Source organism: Oreochromis aureus, linkage group 13, assembly GCF_013358895.1.
Source record: "Oreochromis aureus strain Israel breed Guangdong linkage group 13, ZZ_aureus, whole genome shotgun sequence".
In the NCBI taxonomy this organism is placed as follows: Eukaryota; Metazoa; Chordata; class Actinopteri; order Cichliformes; family Cichlidae; genus Oreochromis; species Oreochromis aureus.
In genome coordinates this window covers 82,592-107,402 of record NC_052954.1, presented here as the reverse complement: position 1 = coordinate 107,402, position 24,811 = coordinate 82,592, and the positions used below count along the sequence as shown (strand labels likewise).

General features: G+C 41.3%; 1 protein-coding gene across 1 annotated transcript in view; it reads left to right on the top strand.

The window, feature by feature from the left end:
• The window catches only part of col13a1 (collagen, type XIII, alpha 1), a 174,579-nt gene that overhangs the window by 94,489 nt on the left and 55,279 nt on the right, over positions 1-24,811 (top strand). The window contains exons 6-20 of the mRNA XM_039621732.1: positions 2,022-2,048; positions 8,572-8,622; positions 11,283-11,318; positions 11,852-11,878; positions 12,048-12,074; positions 14,828-14,854; positions 14,964-14,990; positions 16,854-16,880; positions 19,301-19,342; positions 20,891-20,983; positions 21,231-21,272; positions 21,375-21,392; positions 21,701-21,727; positions 22,132-22,167; positions 23,115-23,141. Of these exons, the coding sequence (XP_039477666.1) occupies positions 2,022-2,048; positions 8,572-8,622; positions 11,283-11,318; positions 11,852-11,878; positions 12,048-12,074; positions 14,828-14,854; positions 14,964-14,990; positions 16,854-16,880; positions 19,301-19,342; positions 20,891-20,983; positions 21,231-21,272; positions 21,375-21,392; positions 21,701-21,727; positions 22,132-22,167; positions 23,115-23,141 (534 nt within the window). The remainder of the gene's footprint in view (positions 1-2,021; positions 2,049-8,571; positions 8,623-11,282; positions 11,319-11,851; positions 11,879-12,047; positions 12,075-14,827; positions 14,855-14,963; positions 14,991-16,853; positions 16,881-19,300; positions 19,343-20,890; positions 20,984-21,230; positions 21,273-21,374; positions 21,393-21,700; positions 21,728-22,131; positions 22,168-23,114; positions 23,142-24,811) is intronic.

Genomic DNA, 24,811 nt, shown 5'->3' with positions numbered 1-24,811 from the left:
TATCTATGAAAAGTTGTTTGTGAGATCAGAAACATAGGTCTGCATCCTGATTTTTTTCAAAAAGTCGATTAAAAATAAAACAAATCAATCAGCTGAATTAAAATGGTTGAATAGTGTGTGACATAGTTAACAGGGGGATTCAAATATGAGTAAAAAAATGAAAGTGGAGTGTTGGCACACAGCTGGTTAAGCCCATTACATTCAGTCATTCTCATAGATGCTAATCTGAAAGTGCTGCTGACCCTGCACCTGCTCAACTTGCATGATTTATTAGACTGGACATGGTCAGAGTTGCTGTCCCCTCTCCATCATGGTCAAAATTTTACTTGCTTATATAATAAATGAGTTATAAATAACTTTTTCACGCTCCATCCTCTCTTTATCACACATATTGGCCAAGGTAGATAACAAAAGGACACTCATCTGTTACCAAACTAAATCACTGAAGCTGGTTTACTTCCTAATGCTAGCTGTGTTTCCATACAACGCCTGGCTACTAACTGATGTCAGAACAGTGAAAGCAGACCGGCATCACTGTGTTCTCCCCTCCTGTCACCATTAAAGGCCAGAGGTTTATCCACATTTGCAAACCACCAGAAACAAACTGCTGGTCTCTCAGCTTGCCCAGCTCCAGTCGCTGTTAATGGGAGATGGACAAACCCTCAGACACAGAGACAACGACACTTTGCTATGAGATGAAATAAGCTTTCAGTGACAATTATAACTTAATAAACAGTAATAAAATAGTATAACTTAGTAGAAAGTAACATAGTAGCAGCAATACTATAATGTAGCAGAAATGATATGATTTAGCAGAAATACTACATGATAGTAGCCAACAGCAGCCTCAAGGCAGTAATGTAAAGGATGGATGCACATATTAATTGACAGGTGAGGAGTTTTATGAAAGCGCTGTCTGAGATTGTTTATTTGTAGATTTGACAGGGAAAGCAGACAGTGATGGAATGCTTTACATTACTTTGAATGCAAGCTGTGCAATCACATCACCCTGGAAAATAATACAAAATTGAAAAAACTAAGTGTATACACACACACACACACATGAAATACAATAGTACATGAACAATGAAATTGTTGTGGGTGCTTCATACCAGCTGTGCCGGAATAAGATATAAATAGTAGACAGTTGGATTAATTAGCAAATAGGAGTAATAGGACTCATATATATGTGGATAAATGCAAAGCAAGAGAAATTCATACAGAAGTAAGAGAAAGGCCTGTTAAGAGGCTGTTTGTGAGTTTAAAGGTGTGGGACCTGATTGACCTTAGGTGCCAACCCGAGGGCAGCGGGTCAAACAGGTGGTGGGCGGGGTGTAAGGCTCACCTGTGATGCTCCTGTTTTCCTGAGACAGGGGGAGCTGTCGAGCAGACAGTGATTTTTGGGGCAGTGTTAATTACCCTTCCTGTTCTCAGGAAAGCCATATATATACATACATATATATATATATATATATATATATATATATATATATATATATATATATATATATATATATATATATATATATATATATATATATATATATATATATATATATATATATATATGGAGAGAGAGAGAGAGAGAGAGAGAGTGAAAAACAGAGGCACAGATATGCATTAAGTTAAGGCTTTGATGGATCATTTTGAGCCAGGAAACACCCTGAATTATGCACTCAAGTTAACGAATGTGTGTAGGTTTATAGTTTTGCTGTTTGCAATGCAGCAGTTGTTAGACAGTCTAGCAGGACTTTATTTGCTGCATACGGAGACCTTTATCACCTTCCTCCATTTGACTTACATATACAGTAGTTCCCTTTAGCTTCACCATCACCACCTCCGTCACTAGTCCTAAAGATGCTGCATGTCCCGAACCCTCTCCATGTATCTAACACTGGTTCCTCTCCCTCTCTCTCTCTCTCTCTCTCTCTCACTCACTCTCTCTCTCTCTGTCTCTTCTTGTCTCTCCCCCCTCTACACCCCTACTTGCATGTGACTGTGTCTGCTGTGTCTGATCCCAGGGCTTAAAAGGACACGCAGGGGAGAAGGTAAGTTTAGAAACACATACCATTAGATGGTCCATATACAAATGTAGTCATTTAGCACAGGTAAAAAAAACAACTTGATTAAACTTTAACTAAATGTTGGAGCTTAATCCTGAAATTCTATTTTTACTGTTGACTTCTTTGACTTTGCTCATCTGTGATTAACACGGCCTGATTGCAGTGAAATATAAATAGACTTGGCTAAGGTGTGACTCAATGGGTGGTGGAAGTAGTGATTAGAGGTGCATAACTGTGCACTTCATTGTATGAACAGGGATTTGGATCTGTATTTTTCAACAGCATGTGGGTCTGTAAATGGTTTCCCACCCTGGTTAGATCACCTGAAGTCTTTACACTCTGAAACACCAAAGTAACAATTTGTTACGCAGGCATCTGAAAAGTCTAATTTAAGACTCCTAAGTCTCTCTCCCAACTGGGGAGACCTTTATACAGGCAACAGCGGTTTACATGACAAAATTCTAGGGTGCTAAATTAGCTCACTGGGTAGAACAGGTGATCCGTGTGCCACAAGGGTCAATGCAGCAGTCTGGGTTTGAAAAGTTCTCTGCACCTGAATGCTGTATTCTGTACTATGCTGGACACTACACAGTTTATTTCAAATGCTGTTCACTCAGCAGAAGTAGAAGATTTTATAGTTATTACCCAAAATATTTGTATTATTATGTTATTTATATTATATTGTAGAAGAGAAGAACAAATGCCAGACTGGTGACCATTATTCCAACTGCTATAAGTCTGTAGGGTTTTAACATCAAACACACTGTCTCTAAAGAGGCAGAGTGTCAACAATCAAAATCTTCCAATCCGTCAGATGCAGTTTATGAAGAAACAGCAGATTTACAGATTTGTTCTCATCACTCTTAATTCTTGGCTGAAATGTGTAACAAAGGGGAAAAGCAACAACACATACCAGAGAGTCAAATGTGGTTGTTAGCTAATACATTTTTTTTAAATAGTCAGTCATTAAAATATAATTTTAGCCTTGGATTGCTGTACAAAAATTGTAACCTGATCATCAGGATCCATAAAGTGCAGAGAAGCAGACAATGGAGTGGCTACTTTATGGATCACAGTGGAAAATGTTTATCTTTCTAGGCTGGGAATATACTTTAGTAGGTAATGATCTGTGTTTCGTCTCTTCCCGTAGCTGTCAGGACAAACAGAATGAAGGAATACCAAAATTATACACGCAGACGTTACTGCATATGATCTCTTAAAGCCACAGCTGATGGAGAGTGATCTTTGTGGGATTAAAAAAAATATTTAGAATGAAATAAGATCTATATTCCATTTGTCTGCATGTGAGTGAACAGCAATTGGTTTTGTTTTCTCCGAGTGGGTCCTGGTTTTGGGTGAAATTCAAACCCTAACCTTTGACTTCTCATGTATCTGTACAAATGAAATTCTCTGAGTTACCAAAGCGGTAGCACACCAAGGAAGCAACAGAAAACAACCTCAAATGAAATGAACCCTCTTTTTCAATCATTACTTTTACCTTCTGGTAAAACGTGAAGTACCCTCTGAAGATTTACTAGAAGATGTGAATACAGCACTAAGGACAATACCAACTGCGACCATCCAATCAGCTAATCAACACCACGGTAACAGTGATCTGTGAGATGCTTGGTTACAAGATGAAAAGCCACAAGGAGCTGTTTCCTCCATGGAGAAGGAGACTAGAGGCCAAGATCAAGATAGCATGGAGGGAAGTTAGCAAATTTTTGGAGGTGCAGAAAGGTGTAATAAAGAAAAGGTACCCAAGAAGTACAGAGTCCTTGGAAACTGCCAAGGAAAGACTTACAGCCTTGTCCAGCCACTTGAAAAGGTACACTAGAGAACTAGAAGGCAGGAGGATAAACCAGGTCTACTCCACAGAACAATCTAAGGTGTGCTCTCAGTCGCAGGGAACAATATGAGAACAGCACCACCAAGGCTGGAGACGGAGCAATACTGGAAGAGCATATGGGAAAAGGACCCAACCTATAATGACAATCCACAGTGGCTAGTGAATCTAAGAGACCACAGTAAACTCCCTGAAGAGTCCAGTAGGGACCACAGTGGCAGAAATCCAAGAAAGGTTATGAAAAGTTGGACAGTCACAGACCCTGACATGATTCATGCCTGCTGGCTGAAGAAGCTGACGGTACTCCATGAGCAGCTGGGAGCACAAATGAACCAGCTGTTAGTTGATGAGAGACATGCAGAAGGGACCAGTTCCATCCAACTCCTGACCAATAACCTGCCTATGAACTGCACAAGATCAACAGGACAATAAGAGCCTTCATCAGTAACTCAATGGGGATTCGGTGAACAAAACTAGAGGTAGGCTGGGCAATATGGCCCAAAATTCATGTCTCGATATTTTTTAGCTGGATGGCGATATACGATATATATCTCGATATTTTTTTTAAAGCCATAAAGTAAGAACAAAAAGAGAGTTTTTAGTCAAAGCTGTGTCCCAGATCTCACACAGGCACTTTTATTAACATACAGCGTAGATCTCCAAAAGTTGAATCTGTTCATCTGGACGTAGCGTTTTGTGGGAGAAATGTTTCGTCACGAAGTCACTATGAGTCTCAGCTGACTGCAGGTTTCCCCAAACCTTAAGAACTTGAGAATGCATCAAGACGATACAGTGTAGATGTAAATAAAAAAAATTACTCAGAAATAAATTATCGGCATTTATTAAATAATAATGATCCATAAATAAAATAAAACAATGTTGTTTTGCATAACAAAACGCTCACAATTGTGCAGTCAAAATGTAAAGGATGCTGAGAATAATAACAAAGACAGACAGATTTCGCAGCTGCTCTCTTCCCAAGTTCTACTGTGTGACTGACAGCCTTGAGTTCGAAATCCTCTTTGTAACTATGTCTCTTAACAGGTGCCATTTGTGGTCCTCCTTATACACACACAATATGGTAATATTACGTTGAAGCACAGTACGTATCACTTCGCGAGGCTCCTGACTACGGTAGCTAATGCTCCGACAATTCATCAAGCGGTGTGGCTTCGTACCTTACCAAAGTTGTCCTAAAACATTTTTTGACAGATTGCTGAGCGCCGTGTACCACATAAAATTGGTTCGCGGTCAGGAAGCACAACCAGAATTCATACATAAGGCGTACTGTCGATTTTTGAGAAAATGAAAGGATTTTAGGCGGGGTCGACGTTTTAGCCCGGTTAGCTCGTTAACCCGTTGACGCTGTCCAGCCCGACCCACCAGGCGATCCGTGGTAACCCGTTAACGGAGATTTGTCGTGTTGATGCAGTTATGGCGTTAACATCATTTTAATGAGATCACCGCTACCAGCACTAAAATAGTAATCTCCAAATGTTTTGTTTTTACCAACCAGCTCCTCTTTGATAGCTGCCGTGTCCATCTTGTCGTTGCCTGTAGGTGAAGCGATGGGTGAGGGGGAGTTGTGTTCAGTGAAGGAGAGAGGCAAGGCAGAGTAACGTTGCGTAGAGACAAAAGTGGACCAAAGAGAGGCAAACTTGCGGCTCCACAAGTATAATTATAATGTAACATAGACTATATCGATATAAACGATATTGTTACATCTCATATCTCGTATAAAAATATATCGATATATTTAAAAACTTGATATATCGCCGAGTCCTAACTAGAGGCCAACACCACAAGTAAACATCAATTGAGGGATCTACCAAGGAGATGCTCTGTCTCCACTGCTGTTCTGCATAGGCATGAACCCCTTTGGTGAGATCATTGATAAGACTGGCTACGGATACCGACTACGGAATAGAGCAGTTGTCAGCCACCTCCTGTACATGGATGACATTAAGCTGTATACCAAGAGTGAACAAGACATCGATTCACTGATCCACACCACCAGGATATACAGCAGCGACATCGGAATGTCGTTTGGATTGGAGAAGTGTAGACAGATGGTAACGAAGAGAGGGAAAGGGATTGCACTACCAGAAGGCAACACTGCAGACATAGAGGACAGCTACAAGTACCTGGGGATCCCACAGGTAAATGGCAATCACGAAAAGGTCACTAGAAAAGCTGCAACCCCCAAGTACCTGCAGAGGGTCAGGCAGGTCCTGAGGAGTCAGCTGAATGGCAAGAACAAGATCCAGGCTATCAACACCTACGCCCTGCCCGTGATCAGGTACCCTGCTGGGATAATAAGCTGGCCAAAGGAGGAGAGAGAAGCCACTGACATCAAGACCCTCATCTTGATTCTTCTATCTCTTCCTGACCATACATGGAGGGTTTCACCCAAAATCCAGTACCCTAAGGCGTACAGCTAAGTGAAAGGAAAGACGCAGGGGACTAGTGAGTGTTAGAGCCACTGTCCAGGATGAGACAACAAACATCCACGAGTACATCAGGAAGACTGCCCCAACTGACTGCATGCTCAGTGAATACCTCAGGCAGCACAAACCCGAGGAAGAGGAGGCGCCATCATAGAAGGGCAGGCCCCTGCACGGTACGTACCACTGGCAGATAGAGGAGGTGGCTGACATCCAGAAATCCTACAAGTGGCTGGTTTGAAAGACAGCACAGAGGCACTAATCATGGCAGCACAGGAACAAGCTCTGAGCACAAGATCCATAGAGGCTGGGGTCTATCACACCAGGCAAGACCCCAGGTACAGGCTGTGTAAAGATGCCCCTGAGACAATCCAGCACATAACAGCAGGGTGCAAGATGCTAGCAGGCAGGACATACATGGAACGCCATAACCAAGTGGCCAGCATACTGTACAGGAACATCTGTGCCTGGAAGTCCCGATGTCAAAATGGGACACGCCCCCAAGGAAGGTGGAGAATGACTGAGTTAAGATCCTGTGGGACTTCCAGATACAGGCGGACAAAATGGTGATGGCTAACCAACCGGACATAGTGGTGGTAGACAAACAGAGGAAGACGTATGTGATAGTGATAGACGTAGCGGTTCTGAATGACAGCAAAATCAAGAAGAATGAACACGAGAAGCTGGAGAAGTACCAAGGGCTCAGTGAAGAGCTGGAGAAGATGTGGAGGGTGAAGGTAACAGTGGTCCAAGTGGTAATCGCAGCGCTCGGTGCAGTGACTCCCAAGCTAGGCGAGTCGCTCCAGCAGATCCCAGGAACAACATCCAAGATCTCTGTCTAGAAGAGCGCAGTCCTAGGAACAGCCAAGATACTGTGCTTGAAGGATAGACCGCCCGCAGGATGTAAAACAATGTTTTCTAATATGTTGACAAGTTGAGCTACAACAGTAATTATCTAGAGCTATCTGTAAAACATGGTTTTGTCATGATTTGGAGCTGCATTTTAGCCACTGGTGTTGGGGATTTTGTCATATTGATATAATTATCCATCCATCCATCCATCCATCCATCCATCCATCCATCCATTCGCTTCCACTTATCCTTTTCAGGGTCGTGGGGGGTGCTGGAGCCTATCCCAGCTGTCATAGGGCGAGAGGCGTGGTACACCCTGGACAGGTCGCCAATCTGTCGCAGGGCTAACACACAGGGGCAGACAGACATGAATGTAAACATTTCTTAAAACCAAAGGAGCAAATAAAGAGTGCAGAACAAAAACACTGGATCAAAGACCCAGGACCAATGACAGTAATAATAATAATAATAATGGATTGGATTTATATAGCGCTTTTTCAAGGCACCCAAAGCGCTTTACAATGCCATTATTCATTCACGCTCACATTCATACACTGGTGGAGGCAGCTACAGTTTTAGCCACAGCTGCCCTGGGGCAGACTGACAGAGACGAGGCTGCCATATCGCGCCATCGGCCCCTCTGGCCAACACCAGTAGGCGGTAGGGTAAAGTGTCTTGCCCAAGGACACAACGACCAGGACAGAAAGGCCAGGACAGAAAGGCCGGGGATCGAACCGGCGACCTTGCGGTTACAGGTGCGCTTCCCAACCCTGTGCCACGGTGACAGTAATCCCACACTGCAAATGTTATAAAAGGATACCTAAATAGAAAAACACACAATGGAACATGATCAGTGGCAGAGTGACAGAGAACGGAACAAAAAGCAGCAAACGAACCAGAACCAGAGTTAAGCAATGTCCTTCAAGAAGTGTGGAGAACTATTCCTGAATGCTACTTAAAGAAATTAGAAGAAAGGTTGTCCAAGAGACAATAGTTCAATAAATAATTGCAAAATATTGCAAAATATTAAGAAACAAGAGGTTGCTCTTCATGTAGTACTGCACATTTTAATACCGTTCTTCCATTAAGTCTAATCATTTATAGAACCCTTAAATAAGGATCAGGAATTAGTTCAGTAGCCACAGGTGTTTACCCACTATCACCAAATTTAAACCAGCTTAAAATTTAAACCCCAAGTAACCAGACATTGGTGTTACATCAGCTTTACATTTCTTTAAACATTTAAACATTATATGTGATGAATTGCTGTAGCCATTTACCTTTTTGTTGAATCCCTCTGATAATATTTATAGATGTGAGTGCTAGAGGAAGGAATCTCTTTTCCCTTCTTTCTGTCTGTTCATAGGGAGCACCAGGTGAACCTGGACTGTCTATCATTGGACCAAGAGGACCTCCTGTAAGTGTCTCCACCTAGAACTATAAACCCTTTTACCTTTAATCACGTCTGCTTGTCTATGCAGCAAACTTCTTTATTAGCTACCAGACAATTCCTTACTTTTCAGGTTTGTGGAGTACTGAGAGTGGATTTATGTAGGCTTGGCCAAATTGTCTTTATTCAAGACTGAGTCACTGCTCCATGACAGAATATTGTTATAGAGGGTGGGCCATTTATATGGATACACTGTAATAAAATGGGAATGGTTGGTGATATTAAAGTCCTGTTTGTGGCACATTAGTATATGTGAGGGGGCAAACTCCTCAAGATGGGTGGTGACCATGGTGGCCATTTAGAAGTCGGCCATCTTGGATACAACTTTTGTTTTTTCAATAGGAAGAGGGCCATGTGACACATCAAATTTATTGGTAATGTCACAAGAAAAACAATGGTGTGCTTGGTTTCAACATAACTTTATTCTTTCATGAGTTATTTACAAGTTTCTGACCACTTATAAAATGTGTTCAATGTGCTGCCCATTGTGTGGGATTGTCAATGCAACCCTCTTCTCCCACTCTTCACACACTGATAGCAACACTGCAGGAGAAATGCCAGCACAGGCATCCAGTATCCGTAGTTTCAGGTGCTGCACATCTCGTATCTTCACACCATAGATAATTGCCTTCAGATGACCCCAAAGATAAAAGTCTAAGGGGGTCAGATCGGGAGACCTTGGGGGCCATTCAACTGGCCCACAATGACCAATCCGCTTTCCAGGGAACTGTTCATCTAGGAATGCTCGGACCTGGCACCCATAATGTGCTGGTGCACCATCTTGCTGGAAAAACTCAGGGAACATGCCAGCTTCAGTGCATAAAGAGGGAAACACATCATCATGTAGCAATTTCAAATATCCAGTGGCCTTGAGGTTTTCATTGATGAAGAATGGACCCACTATCGTTGTGCCCCATATACCACACCAAACCATCACTTTTGTTGTTCCAACAGTCTTGGAGGGATCCATCCAATGTGGGTTAGCGTCAGACCAGTAGTGGTGGTTTTGTTTGTTTACTTCACCATTCACATAAAAGTTTGCCTCATCACTGAACACAATCTTCTGCGTGAACTGAGGGTCCTGTTCCAATTTTTGTTCTGCCCATTCTGCAAATTCTGTGCACCGATCTGGGTCATCTTCATTGAGATGCTGCAGTAGCTGGAGTTTGTAAGGATGCCATTTGTGAGTAGCTAATATCCGCTGAAGGGATGTTCGACTAATGCCACTCTCCAGTGACATGCGGCGAGTGCTACGCTGTGGGCTCTTGCTGAATGCAGCTAGGACAGCCACTGATGTTTCTTCATTAGTGACAGTTTTCTTGTGTCCACATTTTGGCAAATCCAACACTGAACCAGTTTCACGAAACTTAGCAAGCAGTTTGCTAACTGTAGCATGGGAGATGGGTGGTCTCGTAGGGTGTCTTGCATTGAAATCTGCTGCAATGACTCGGTTACTGCATTCACCAGATATCAACACAATTTCAATCCGCTCCTCACATGTTAACCTACTCGACATGTCAGTGGCTGTTAACAAAGAGAAACTTGTAAATAACTCATGAATGAATAAAGTTATGTTGAAACCAAGCACACCATTGTTTTTCTTGTGACATTACCAATAAGTTTGATGTGTCACATGGCCCTCTTCCTATTGAAAAAACAAAAGTTGTATCCAAGATGGCGGACTTCTAAATGGCCATCATGGTCACCACCCATCTTGAGGAGTTTGCCCCCTGACATATACTAATGTGCCACAAACAGGACTTTAATATCACCAACCATTCCCATTTTATTACAGTGTATCCATATAAATGGCCCACCCTCTATAATTGCAGAGTACATGTGTAAACGATTGCATTTTTCAAAAGGACTGGAAGTTAAGTTAGACTGGATCACTAGTCATCGTTATTTTATCAGGAAACAAAGCTAGACGTTCTGTCCTTGTCCAACTGGGCTCACGGCTAGTTATCCAGTCATAATGGCTTCCCTTTTTTTGACCAAAATTCTCAGGTGCCAACATGAGTTGAATGTTTCTGTTTCTCACCATTTATAGTTTACAGGAGGGCAACTAGCCAACCTAAGCAATGCTCACATCTGTTTTTCTTAGTGTTCATTATTATAGTCTATCCTTTTGTATGCCCACTTTTCCTGCATTGTAATAGGCATTTCTAATGAATAACAGGCTGCAGAAGAGACTCTGCACAGGAGGATCCAAGTCTCAACGTTAAAGAAGCAGTCAGTCACAAACACATTACAGTTGTGACCTTAGAACAAGAAACAGAGAGCTGAGGAAAACAGGAGGTTATGCAACCCGAGGCAAAACAAATGCTTTAACATCTTCAGCATTTTGTCATGTCACTGGGTTGGATGAATATGTGGTACATTTTCACTGTGAGAGCGATTTTGAAACTTTATAGTCATTGCTGGCTTGAGGCGAGACAGAACATTTTTCAGTATCTGATTTCCTCGTGTACACAGAAAGAAATCGCACACAGTGTATTCAACATTTACAAAATACGTAAATATAGCGGAACTGTTCTACTCTCAACTTCACTTTTCCAGACTTTATGTCAGACTGTCAGATGCATAGTAAACACACTCATGGTTTTCTCTTTTTTTCATCTCTTTAGGGACAACCTGGTACAAGAGGATTTCCAGGATTTCCAGTAAGCTATAACCACCTCTTTGCCAGGGTTGTCATTTAGGCTGTAATACTTCATGAATTAGCTGGTGATTGCGGGTTTTACTCAAATAAAATATGTAAAAACATTTTCTGCACTCCTTTAGGTAAAATGGAACATCATACTGAAATATTACAAAGCCATCTTCTCATGATCAGATTGCCACTTTCCTTTGTGAGTGCTGCTCAGCACAGTAAATACAGACCAATCACTGTTTTAACTAGTAGCATACTGGTAACAGCACCTTCCTTCTACTACCACCAGCACTACCGTCTGTATGTCTGAGCAAGATACACAGTCTTTATTTAATTGGCAGTGTATTTCCTAAAAGTTAGAAATTCAATTGCATCATTGTGAATCAGGGGCTAGAACACAATCTAAATCTTTTACTTATCACCATTATTATTGAATTAAACAGTGGCACTGCCTTTTCCTTTATAACATGAATCATTTTGGACCATGTCTTCTTGCTGATTGCCACAGATACATAAGTGTCTTCTTCTCCTCTTCTCTCCTAGGGTCCAATTGGGTTAGATGGCAAGCCTGTGAGTTTCATTAAGTTCTTTTTATAAACTGGAATAACTGAATAATTTAGTGTGCCTTCACCATGGTCATTAATAAAAAATTCTACCAGCCATCATCATCTTTATTATTATTTTTTAGTTTAGTGATGTTATATGTTTGGATTGATTTAATTGTTTTGCCTCCACAAAGGGACAGAGTGGACCAAAGGGAGACACGGTAAGTCATAAACACAAATAGTGCCAATCAAGCACTCATTATAATATAACATGAAAAGTACATCAAACAGAACAAAAAGACAATCTTGTTCCGTAACTACCTGGTACTTCTCTATTGTCCTGTGCTTCTTATTGCTTGTTGCTGTCTGCTGGGACGGACACATCTGTCACTGCATTCTTCTGCTCCTTGTCAACCTCCACTATATGTTGGTCGGGTTGGCCAGCAGCTGCTTGACTGTGTGGAACTCGACGCCCTTTTTTTCTTAACCACCTTTGGTGGTGTCTCCCAATGGGGCTTAGGGACTGGAAGTCCATATGCAGCACAAATGCCTCTCAGTCCCATCCTGCAACTATGCTGCAACAAGGTCTGCAACCTTGGGCCTGTCAGCTGTAGTAGACTCTTGCCTCTACGGATCTGGTGTTTAGGATCTGTTCTTGTGTTGTCGTCCTCTGTACTGTCCTTTAGCCACCGTTAGCTCTCTCCCAGCAGATTGTCCTGGGCAGTGGGTGGGAACAGGAACCGTACCCAGAACAAAAGTCCATGGAACATCACCAACCTGCCAAGGAACAAACTCTGGCTACTGGCAATTCTGTTTTTAGAAATATGACAGAGAGTTATGTCAGTCAAAGGTTTTAAGGTTAATACTGAATTGGTGTGTAACTTTGCCAAAAATGTAGTAAAACTCTGCAGTTTTCTTTGTTCCCCTCCCCAATTGGACCGGGGGGGTTCATGTAAAGGGACTGATTTTTGTATGACGCTTTTCTTCCATATCTGAGCACTTAAAGTGCTTTACACAACCTGCCTCATTCACCCATTTACACAAGCACTTTTTGCTATAATTTTTCTATGTAAGTGTTTTCAATTAAAATAGATAAGATAAACAACATCAGAGAGCAAATTGGGGTTAGTATCTTGGCCGAGGATATTTGGCATGCAGACAGGAGCAGACCAGTTTTCTCCTTAAAAAACAATGCAGGTTTCATAGACAATTGTGAACCTATCTGGGAATCTGGTGTTGTTAGGGGAAACAACATTCTTCCCACTTTGTATGGAGCAATGCTCATTTCTGGAAATCTGAAAACAGGCCTTCATGGTGGCAGTAATTAAACTATTAGTTAAAGAGCCATTATTTGTCCCAGCTGTATCAGCTAATTGCAGGAATGGTTCTGTGCTAGGACCAATTCTATTTACATTATAGATGCTTCCTTTAGGTAGTATCATTCCAAGACATAGCATTTTCATTGCATCAAGGATGTCTTATGGACACAAAGACCTGGTTGACCTCTTATTTACTGTTTCTGTATTCAGTTAAACTGAGGTTATTGTACTTGGTCCTAAAAATCTTAGAAACGTGTGTAACCAGATACGTACTCTGGATGAGATTAATTACCTCCTGTAACACTGTGAGCAGTCTGAGTTGTCCTTCAATGTGCATGGTCAACAAATACGTAGGACTGTGTTTTTCCATTTTCCATACTCCTAGGCTGGACTCTTGTAATTCATTATTACCAGCTGTCCTAAATCAATGAGAGCCTTCAGTTGATCCAACATGCTACAGCAAGACTACTGACAACGGATGTATATTCAGGAAGATGGCCATCACATGCTTAATGAATACCCGAGGCAGCAGAAACCTGAGAAAGAAGAGGAACAAGAACAAGAATCATCATGAAAGGACAGGTGCCTGCACAGCATGTATCACCAGCAGATAGAAGAAGTGGCTGAAACTGAGAAATCCTACCAGTGGCTGGACAGTTGGACCACAAAAAACAACAAAGAAACACTAATCATGGCAGCAGAAGAACAAGCTTTAAGCACAAGATTGATAGAGGCAGGCGTCTACCAGGTTCAGGCTGCACAGACTATTCCCTGAGATATTCCAGCACATAGCAGCACAGTGCAAGATGCTAGCTGGCAGGTTATACATGCCATAAGCAAGTGGCTGTCATAGTACACAGGAACATCTGTGACGATTATGGCCTGGAAGTCCCAAGGTCGGATAATGGAATATGGCCTTCCGGGTGGTTGAAAATGACCCAGCTAAGATCCAGTGGGACTTTCAGATATAGACAGGCCAAGTTCAAGCAGAGGAAGACAGCTATAGTGTTAGATGTAGCTATACCAAGTGATAGCAACATCAGGAAGAAGGAAGATGTGAAGATTAAAAAATACCAAGAGCTGAGAGAAAAGATGTGGAGTGGTCCCTGTGGTAATCAGAGCACTCAGGGCAGTGACGGCAAAAATAGGAGAGTGGCTAAAGCAGATCCCAGGAACGGCAGTCGCAGGAACCTAGTCCTAGGAGCACCAACGATACTGCGCAGGACCCTCAAGATCCTAAGTCTCTGGTAGAGAACCCAAGCTTAAAAGATAAAGACCGCCCACAGGGCGAGTGGGGCGGCACTGTGCAACAAAGTCGTTCTTTAAAAAATTAAAAACACAATGTATATGAAGTTGGGATAGGCTCGATGGATGGAGGCACAGCAGGAGACTAGATTTGTGCCCCTCTTTCTGAGTTCTTTAATAAACCAGTTGCTCATATCTGACAGCTACTTGTGCTGGTCACATCCAGGCCTTAGTGGGAAGTTAACCTGAGTGGGTTTGTTCCTAACAAGAAGTTAGAACTGTCCAATTTTTAGTTTGATTGATTATTCTGAGAAAATTATTTTCACTCATGTTAAGTCTTCTACACCTTGCAGCAGCTAATCAATGCCTAGGTCATATTTAAGACAGAGTGTTTTCCTGGTGTCTTTCAGGGACAGCGTGGTCCTAAAGGACACCCAGTAAGTATCTGAGACCTGATGTCAGTCCCCTGATTATGCACTGCTCATCTCTTTGGCTAACTTTGTAACCAACTCCTCTTTTCTTTACTTGTGTTCTCTTGCTTTCCAGGGGGAACCTGGACCTAAAGGGGAGAAGGTGAGATAGGGTTTTTATTTTTCATGTTTTTCTTTTAATATCGCTGGTGAGTGTACTACCCTTTATTTGATGAAAGAAATACACCATTTAATTAAAACACCAGTGATGGGAATAACGGCGTTACTTTTTACAGTAACAAGTAATCTAAAGAATTACTATTCCTATCGTTACAACGCCGTTACTGTTACTAACAAGAAAATGCGGTGCGATCACGTTACTATTCTTCAACAAACAGATGGTTGAAGCTGTCTTCAGCTTACCGCATCTTATATCAGTTGCACGGAAGTAGCTGTAAGTAATCTGGGCGCTACAGCTTTAAGCAGCTGCGCGCTCCCGCGGACGGCAATCACGATCACTTTTTGGCACAACACCTGCAGCTAAGGGGCAAAACAATCGCATGAGTGCTGCTGTTTGACTGAGGAAGAATAAAGTAGTCGTGGTAAGCCAATCACATGACCACTTTAAGATGACAAAGCAACAAGGTGATATATACCAGTTTTTAAATTGTGTTGCTAGGCCACGTAAAACCAGAGTCATGATAAACAATATATACGCGGCGTTTTTTTTCCTCAATAGTTACGTCACGCTTACTGTCTAAGGACAGCGCTAGCAAGCACTCTCTGCTTATGACCAAAGAATAAAAAGACAAAACAAAAAACAGCCCTCTTGTGTTGGTGGAAAATTGCACCATGTCGACCAATCAAAAATGATATGGCAACATGACATTTGGTTGTTTAGGAAGAGGGGGAAGTTTTAGGAGTGACTGGGAGAGAGAGAGAGAGCGAGAGAGAGAGTTTTGAGATGTGAGAGATTTGTGACGTTTAGCGTGTTTGGAGTGTGTAGTTAGTGTGTTGTCTTGTGTAGTAAAATGGCTGCAAATAACTTTGTTGTTTGCAAAACTTGTGCATATGATTTTAAAATTCACAATTTATATTTGCATTTAAAGTTATGAAATATGATTCAATAAACATGTTTGTGGTTGTTACAGTAAAAAATATAACTTTTTCTACTGATTTTAGATCAATTGTGTTAATGCAGTATGTCAAAATGAAAACATAACTGTAAATTCAGACATGTGAGGTTGTGCTGAAAAAGATGATACCAAACAAGGCAAAGTAAATAGTTTTTAAAGGTGAAATGAGGGAATATGATTGTTGGGTTTTTCTCTGTATTTATTATTGTGCTATCTACTGTACAATATAAAGCGCCTTGAGGCGACTTTTGTTGTGATTTGGCGCTATATAAATAAAATTGAATTGAATTGAATTGAATATCAAAAGTAGTTAAAATGGTCAATTATACCCTGGACCGCAGAGGGTTAAACATTTTTTTTAAAGTAACACAATAGTGTTTACTTTTAGAATCTTGTAACTCAGTTACTAACTCAGTTACTTTTTTGAAGAAGTAACTAGTAACTCTAATTAATTACTTTTTCAAAGTAACTTGCCCAACACTGTAAAGCACCAAAAGCATACACTGTATATAAAAGACGGACCATTGATTTCTGGAATCCACATTTGAAAGACTAAATGTCTTCTTATGGCTTCCATCATGTTGTTTTTTTAGAACCAGGGCAAGATAGCACAGTGCTTATCAGCTTTAACTAGCATATCTCTACAGTGTGTGGTAGCAGTAATGTAAACAGTGTGTCAGCCTCAGAGGTTAAGGACAACATTATGACTCCATCAAGGTGTATGCTATCAAATTTGGGAAAACTCTTCTTGAGCTACAGAACTCAACACTGTTTTTATAGACTAAACTACACTCACCATGTGAAAGTGATCTTTATGCCATTCAGATCAGTTTAATTTTATTGATACTCTAACAATCTCTTTCTAATTCAACTTTTTTCGTTTATTCAAGGGTATCTGTGGCGATTACACACATCGGGTAAGGAAACATCTGTGCTAAACTAATTCTTTGTTGGTTCTCTTTCAGAAGAAGTCAAAGTTTAAAATAACATACTGAGTGTGTTTAAAACAAAAAAATATTTTTTGTTCAAGTTTTTTCATTTTTTTCTGTTATTATTATGTTCTTTTTTAAGATTACCTAGTAGAGTCGTTAAAGATGACAAAAATAGATGAATGATAGGTAGCACATGTGGAACTGCAGTCCTTTGGCCCTCTGTCTCTGCAGTTCAGGTAGCTGAGAGAAAACAGGGTCCCTACCAGCAGCATGCTGGAGCAGAGAGTCAGATGTGATAAAGCCTATGTGTAGGACTGCCAGGAAAAAGAGTCTGCTATGTAATGGAGATTTGTCTGATAAATTAGCCTATTTTTAGTTAGTCTTTAAGTTTTTAAGAAACCCCTACAGCAGTCTGGAGGTGCATTCCTACGGTATAAACACAGTCCAGGCCGCAGTCTTAGTGAATTGCTGTTTGTGGAGTTCAGATGTTAATGTGGCAAGTTAATCTTAGTAATAATAGACAAGCAACAATGTCTTGTCAAATACTATGCTTCATTTACAGTATTTACAGGTGAAGATGGCTCTAACACGCCACTGCCTTTTCAGTTATTCACCTAGCTCAGCAGAGAGTCAAGCTCCGCCTACCTCTATGCTTTTAGGAGGTTGAGGTTGAGGTGGTAAATCTGCATTGCTTCGTCTTTGTCAATTTGCACAACCTCATAATCAACATCGACCACTACCATCATCTCAAAGGGCCTTGGGCATTTGAGTAATTTGAAGTTGGCTGAAGGGACTGATATAAGTGGATTTTCTCTGAGAATTATCTGGTTCTAGTTGTTCATTGAACAACTACCATTCAGAGAGAGTTGGGAAATGGCTGCAATCACAGCATTGTAAGATGATGACAGATGTAACCTCAGAGATGGTCTTTCCCTTTTCACGTAAATGGCCTCCTTGACTCCGCGCTCAAACCAGCGTTCCTCCCTGTCCAGGATGTGTACATCCTCATCATTGAAAGAGTGTCCACTGGCCTGTAGGTGTAAATAGACTGCAGAGTCCTGGCCTGATGAGGTAGCTCTTCTGTGTTGTGCCATCCTCTAAGCCAGAGGTTGTTTGGTTTCCCCGAAGTATAAATCCTGGCAATCCTCCTGGCAAATAACAGCGTACACTATGTTACTCTGTTTGTGTGGGAGGACCCAATCCTTGGGGTGGACCAGTGCTTGGCACAGCAGGTTTTGGGGTTTAAAAGCCACAGAGACTCTGTGTTTAGAGAAAATGCATCTCAGCTCTTCTGATACTAAAGATTCGATTATGTAAGCTAGGGGAATGTTGACCTCAGTTCTGTATGTAACTTTCTGTTTGATTGGATAATTAAATGGTTTGTTGTCTAAAACGACAATTTCCATGGTGTGTAGGGTCTCTTTGTGCAGGATCTTCCTCTGAAAACCCTGGCTGCATTACGATCAAGTCATACTCTGTTGAAGGTTTGTGGGTGTCTCTGAACACCCTGTTTGATAACCCTCACTGGGTGCTGCGAAGTCATGCCACAAAGAGAGCCAGTGCCTACAAACAAAGGCACTCGTCAACCTTCTGCTTTCCACCAAAAGAAAAGAATAAAGATTAATTAATCAGGATCAGCTTAATGCAGTTCCTTTTGGTGACACAAAGCCTTTACTGAGTATTTACTCAATGCTTCTTTTAAAACTCCAAGTACTTTTTGCTACAAGCCACAGTCACACATTCAGTCAAGTTTTATTTTGTCCCCGTAAGTGCTGCTATCAAAAATCCTTTAAGGAGCCTTAAATTTCCACCTGCCAGCATGTTCATTGTTTTTCAGTGTCCTTTAGTTTTGCATTTCTGATACTTTTTATTTTTTATGCATCTCAACATAAAGACAAATAAACCTCACAGAAAAGTCCATTTTTATCTGATTCATTCTTTATATTAGCAGCAGGTGACATCCATTTAAAGCTGTTCTCAGTTGTGGTGGATCACTGTAATGGTTGGAGACAAAGCAGCAGACTTGCCTACTTTTACTCTTCCCTTACCTTTGCTTATAATCTGCTGTATGTATTTCCATAGAACTTGCTATCTTCTTTCAAGTGATCTTCTGAATAAATAGCATGATTGGTTACATAATAAAACAGGCATCGTCTAACTGAAATCAATCAAATGTAACATTGGATACGTGTTAAGACAGAGAAGACTGGTCAGGAATTATTTTGGGTTTATTTTATTGATAAAGGTGCTTTCGTTTTAGTGGCATCATAAAGTTTGTGGAAATATGTACGCTTTGTAAAAAGTAGGCACGTTTCATGCACTTTGTTGCACTTGGGAAAACAAAGCTCTCATCACAGGTTTACTTGTACTGACCTTTTATCTGATCGCACTGGTCATCTCAACAGAAGCGACGTATTGTACAGCCCTGTGTTGGACAGTTGGCCACAGTAAGTCTGAATATGTACTGTAACTCTACTGCTGTACTCTCTTTGTGGCAAGACAGGCTTCTACCTCTGCTCCACTGCAATCTACGGGCCTGAGTAACAGTTAATGGGGATGCTGATCCACAACAAATCCTACACAGTAAACAGAAACGCTCTTTGCTGGCATCTAAGAAGCAAAAATCATTTCAGCATATAATTTAGAGCATATCAGCGCATGGACCATCCCCTTTGCAGCTTCAGGCCTATAGTTTGCTTTACTGGTGCCTCTTTTTTAGATTTCCTTTCTTCAGCCTTATTTCCTTTTTTCTAATTTGACTTCCCATTTCCTTTCACCCTCATTTCTTTTTTCCTCTATATCCCTCCCCCTCTATCCGTCTTTCTCCTCTTCTACCCTGTTTCCTTTCTTTGGCCTCCTGGTGACCTTTGCCCTGTGACCTTTTTGCATCGCTGGCCACCTGTGCTTTGTGACTTCCCCCCAGCAGATGTTGCCCATCACCGTGCGCAACATGCCCTCAATAAGCCCTCTAATATTAAAACGCCTCAAGGTACAATTGTGTATGTCCCCTGCTTGCCATCCAACTTCTCTTCATTCCCACAGCTTCTCTCTGCTGTCATTCATGTGTGTGTGTGTGTGTGTGTATATATGTATATGTATATATATATGTATATATATGAAGGTGTGCATAAAGCTGGACAACAATGGTACAAATATTGTGTTGTATAGCTTCTGTAGCTTTGAATTAAGATAATATGATGGTTAATTAAATGTCTCTGTATGATGATGGCAGTCTCTAGAGTCACAAGTAAAGTTGTGTTCTTGAAAAATTTCATGTTTTACACCAGTCTCAATTATGTGATTGGTTTTCAGAATTTTTGGATACTTAGGGTTCTTTTACGACACAGGTGTCGAACTCCAGGCCTCAAGGGCCAGTGTCCTGCAGGTTTTAGATCTCACCCTGGGTCAACACACCTGAATCAAATGATAAGTTCATTACCAGGCCTCTGGAGAACTTCAAGACATGTCAGGGAGGTAATTTAGCCATTTAAATCAGCTGTGTTGGATCAAGGACACATCTAAAACCTGCAGGACACCGGCCCTCGAGGCCTGGAGTTCGACACCTGTGTTTTACGACATTGACAAGGAAGACATTCACATAATTGAATAAGAAAGGCACTATTTCTATTCACTGTCTTCTTGATCCACACTGGTAACTGTGGACCGCAGTCAAGCTTGTGTGATCGTGTTATTGCTAAATGACTCTTTGGTCACTTTTGGAGTATCTATTGACCATATGCTTGCATGTCCTGTCAGCTGAGGGTCACAGGGTATGTCAAACATGTAGAAACTGAGTATTAATTGAAAAAAGTCATTGTTCTCCAGCATAATAACTGCTTGCCCTGTTCCTTAGCTTACCTTGCTTTCTCCAACACCACAGCACTTGCTCCCCACCCTTTATTGAATTGATTGCAGTGTAGTGTGAGGTTGTTTGGACATGGCTGGTGTGGCGAGGCTCACTGTAGAATGACAGGTTTTAACTCAAACTCTCTTAGCAGGGCGAGCCTGGAATACAGGGGCCTCCGGGACCTCCAGGGCCACCTGGACCACCAGGAACACCGGGAATGGATGGGGCCAATGGCCCACCGGTGAGTCTTAATCTGAGTGTACCCCTTTATATATCCTCTGGTGTCACGCACCATGGTGTCAAATTTCAATTTAACAGACCTTTCCATCTGAGACAAGATTTAAGAGACTCACTAGTATAAAGGTTCACTTTATATTAATTTACTGTTATGCTCTCACTAGAGGGAGGGGCATGATGTAATTGTTCACAAGATTATGACAAGAATAGGCTCGTAGAGTCTTTGTAAAACAAAGTTTTATGTCACACAGGGTAAACCTGGGGAGCCAGGCAAACCTGGAAAAGATCCAAGGGTAAGCATTAGTGTTGTGACTCGTCCAGCTATTTTTTTCTAGAGCCTTCACATTATTAATTAATGCAACATTAACGTTCTTCTTTCTTCCTTCTTTATGCAGCTTTTGCCCGGACTAAAGGTAAAAAAGAATTCATTCATTCTAATACAAAGTCCAAAATAAAAACAGCATCACTGCAGCCCGCCGTGATGAATTTAGAGTTGTAGGAGTCAAAAGGCCACATGACATGGTCATCAAGTCAGAAGATTTTCACTGTGCCTGATGCAAACGCTCCACGTGATGCATTAATTGTTATGGATTATTTGAAAGCAGGAATGTGAACTGTGAACTCAGATGTGACACAGACATGTTAAATGCTTACTGTGGAAAAATCAAAGCTGAATCTATAGATGCTTTATACATATATACTTATTGTTTTATGTCTCCAGGGTGAGCCAGGTGTGCCAGGACAAAAGGTGAGGTCCCTTCTGTGTTTTACATTTAAAAAGGATAATTTTAACTATGCTTCTGTGAAATGCATATTCCAGTAGACAGATTTTTCATTATGAACAGAAAGAAATGACCATTTATTTACTAATGATGGACGTATGTATCGTGTAGCTTTGAGTACCTGCGTACGATCAAAGCAGAAGGAATAAGGAAGTAGTATTTTATTTATTTTTGCTTTTTTTGGATGAAACATTCATAATGGACTCTTATATTTTTACTCTAAAAGGGAAATACAGAAATAGGGCTCAGTTTTAATAGGTTTCAAGACACCACTTCTCACGTTGATCATCTGTTGGCTGTTACTGTGCTTTCAGTGTTTATTAGTTTTATTATTTTGGTGTTTGTATGTGTGTCTGTTTGTCCCCCACAGGGGGATCGAGGTGATGTTGGCCCAACAGGCCCAAAGGTATTTCTCTTTCTTCTGCTTTCTGTTTGACCCAAAGTATCAGGAGAAACTCTCTCCAACACACTCTAAGCTTTTAAGATCATCCTCTAAGGTTTGAGGACACTTTGCAGGATACAGTAGCTTGCTCCAAGAGATCTATTCTCCTGATGACAAGTGCCTTTAAACCCTATCACTGGTGACAATATTACTATTTATTTATTTATACTGTTTATTATTTACTGTTGTGGATGCTGTTGTTTTCCTTACTTGTCTTTTCTCTCTCTCTCTCCTTCTGTTAACTCTCTTCCCATCCTCTCTTTCTTTCTCTTTCCTGTCCTCCGGTCCTGTCCGTTCTCAGTGTAATAACTCAAAATGAAAAAATAAATAAATGAATAAATATTAATAATAGGTCGAATAAAATATGTCAATCAAGTGGACCAGTAAAGCTGTACTGGTCTACATGGAAAATAAATCCTTCAGACTGTCCTTGTCCTTCACACAATAATTCTGATTGTTTTAATGTGGACAGGACATACAAAAAACAACAAAGACAATATTATTATTAGTTCGTGTCTTTGTCCAAATACTTCACACTAACTGTATAATCGAATAAACAGTTGTAGATTTTAATGTCTCTGCCATCTGGATATGAGCAGTTACAGCAACAAACTCCCCAGTATAAATCTATAAGATGTGATTTTGCCCAAGAACTAAAACTTTCAGCTTTTCTTGAAGCTGGCACATGTGAAAATAAGTTGCTGCTCTCCTTCTGTGCAGATTATTGTAAATGTTAACCATCCTTCCATCTTGTCTGTTTTCTGCCATGAGCCCATCAGCTGACTCAGTTGATGGTCACTGAAATGAAACATTACTCACTGAAATTCTAAAGGACTACAAAAGATCTTGTGCTCCATCTAGTGGAGAGTATAATTATTGTTAAATTTACAGCATTGTTATCTGCTTCACAGGGAGTTAGGGGAGACCAAGGAAATAAGGTAAGAGGAAGTAAAATAAGGTACCTTTTGTTCTTTCTGAATTACTAACTTTAGTAAACTAAAGCTGAGTTCAAAGCTGAAAACCCCAACACAGACTCCTCTTCATAGTTTCTGGCCTTAATTCCATGAGAGGATTTAATTCAGTTTTATAGTTCGAGCCTGCTTATCCTGCCGTTTGGTTGTTGGTTTGTTTTGTTTTTTGTTTTTTTGTTTTGTGTTGTTTTTTTGGGGGGGGTGTCGGGGTTGGGGGGGCGGGGGACGCTTTGATGTGTATCTGGGTATCTGGAATGAAGTCTCTGTGTTTCACTTAATTAAACTAGTTGGTCTATGTAAGAGTTTTACTTCTTCTTGCGGTTCTTCTCAAAAGCAGCTAACAAGAGGAGGCTGTAGCTCTACTTCTGTCAGGTCCCTGTCAAGATGGGGGGCTCCCTGTCTCCCTGCAGTTTGTTTCCCCTCAGATGAAGTGGACTGTCTGCTTGCTTGAGCTAATGTTTCCATGCACTGTGTGGGGAGGTGAAAGAACGAGGGCGTTCCCAGAGAGAGGAGAGAGAATGGAAAATAAAACCCAAGCAGGGAGTTTGTGTGTGTGGCATTTTAAGGATTATTTATTCATGCCAAGATGGCAGATGTCGCTGCTGGAGTCTGGGTGGTAGGAACATGCTTTTAATGTATGAATCAATAGAAACAGGCTTCAAATCCTTCTGCTGTCTGTGAACACAGGAAACTGGAACTTACCTGGATGGACTTATGTCCTAGAGGCTTTACCAAAGAATAACTAAATATGAAGACATTTACTGTCTTGTTTTTCTACATGGTAGACTCTGCTTCCTCTGTCAGCACTGCAGCAGTCCCAACAGACCTGGGCTCATAGTACATTTCTGTACTGGCCACATTAGGATGGCAGGGGGGGTTTTGCAGCCATGTATGTTTTCTCCATTAGGTGTCTCACACAGATGGTGGCAGGAGGAAGGTTAAACTTGTATAGCATTTTGTATCCACAGGGAGCAGCAGCAGAAATCTGTGAAGGCTTTTACTCTTTAATAAAGAGAAAGTGATTTCACAGGCTGAGCCTTCTGTGCCCAGAAATGGTCGCACAAGGAGGAATAATCTATGAATTTAGGGGAAATTGGTCTTATAATCTCAGAGAAAACTCCTGAAACTCCCAGCAGGAAACATGCTCAGGTCTATTGACACACAGGGAACAGACACATCTAACACCTCCATCAGTCATTGTTGCGAAATACTAACATAGGTGGTCAAAGGAGCTTGCAAGGAAAGCGTCTGGACTTCTTTAAGTTGCTTGAAGACGTTTCACCTCCCATCCGAGAAGCTTCTTCAGTTCTAAGGTCAAATGGTGGGGAGTCCCAGAATTAAACCTAGTGGGAGTTTCCCCCCAAAGAGGGACAAAAGGACCCCCTGATGATTCTCTATAATCGCCTGAGCCAAGGTGTGAAAATGGGTGTGGGTCCCAATCAGCCAGGGTTTCGGGTGAGCTCATTGTGAAACCTGGCCCCACCTTATCATGCGAATTCCTGAGGTCAGATGGCCCAGGATGTGAGTGGGCGTTAAGGCGTCTGGGGAGGGAACTCAAAACTGGATTATAGATGGCAGACAGTTGGTGTCGTAAACCACCGCCTCTGTTCAAAGATGGCTGCTCACAGTGGACATAG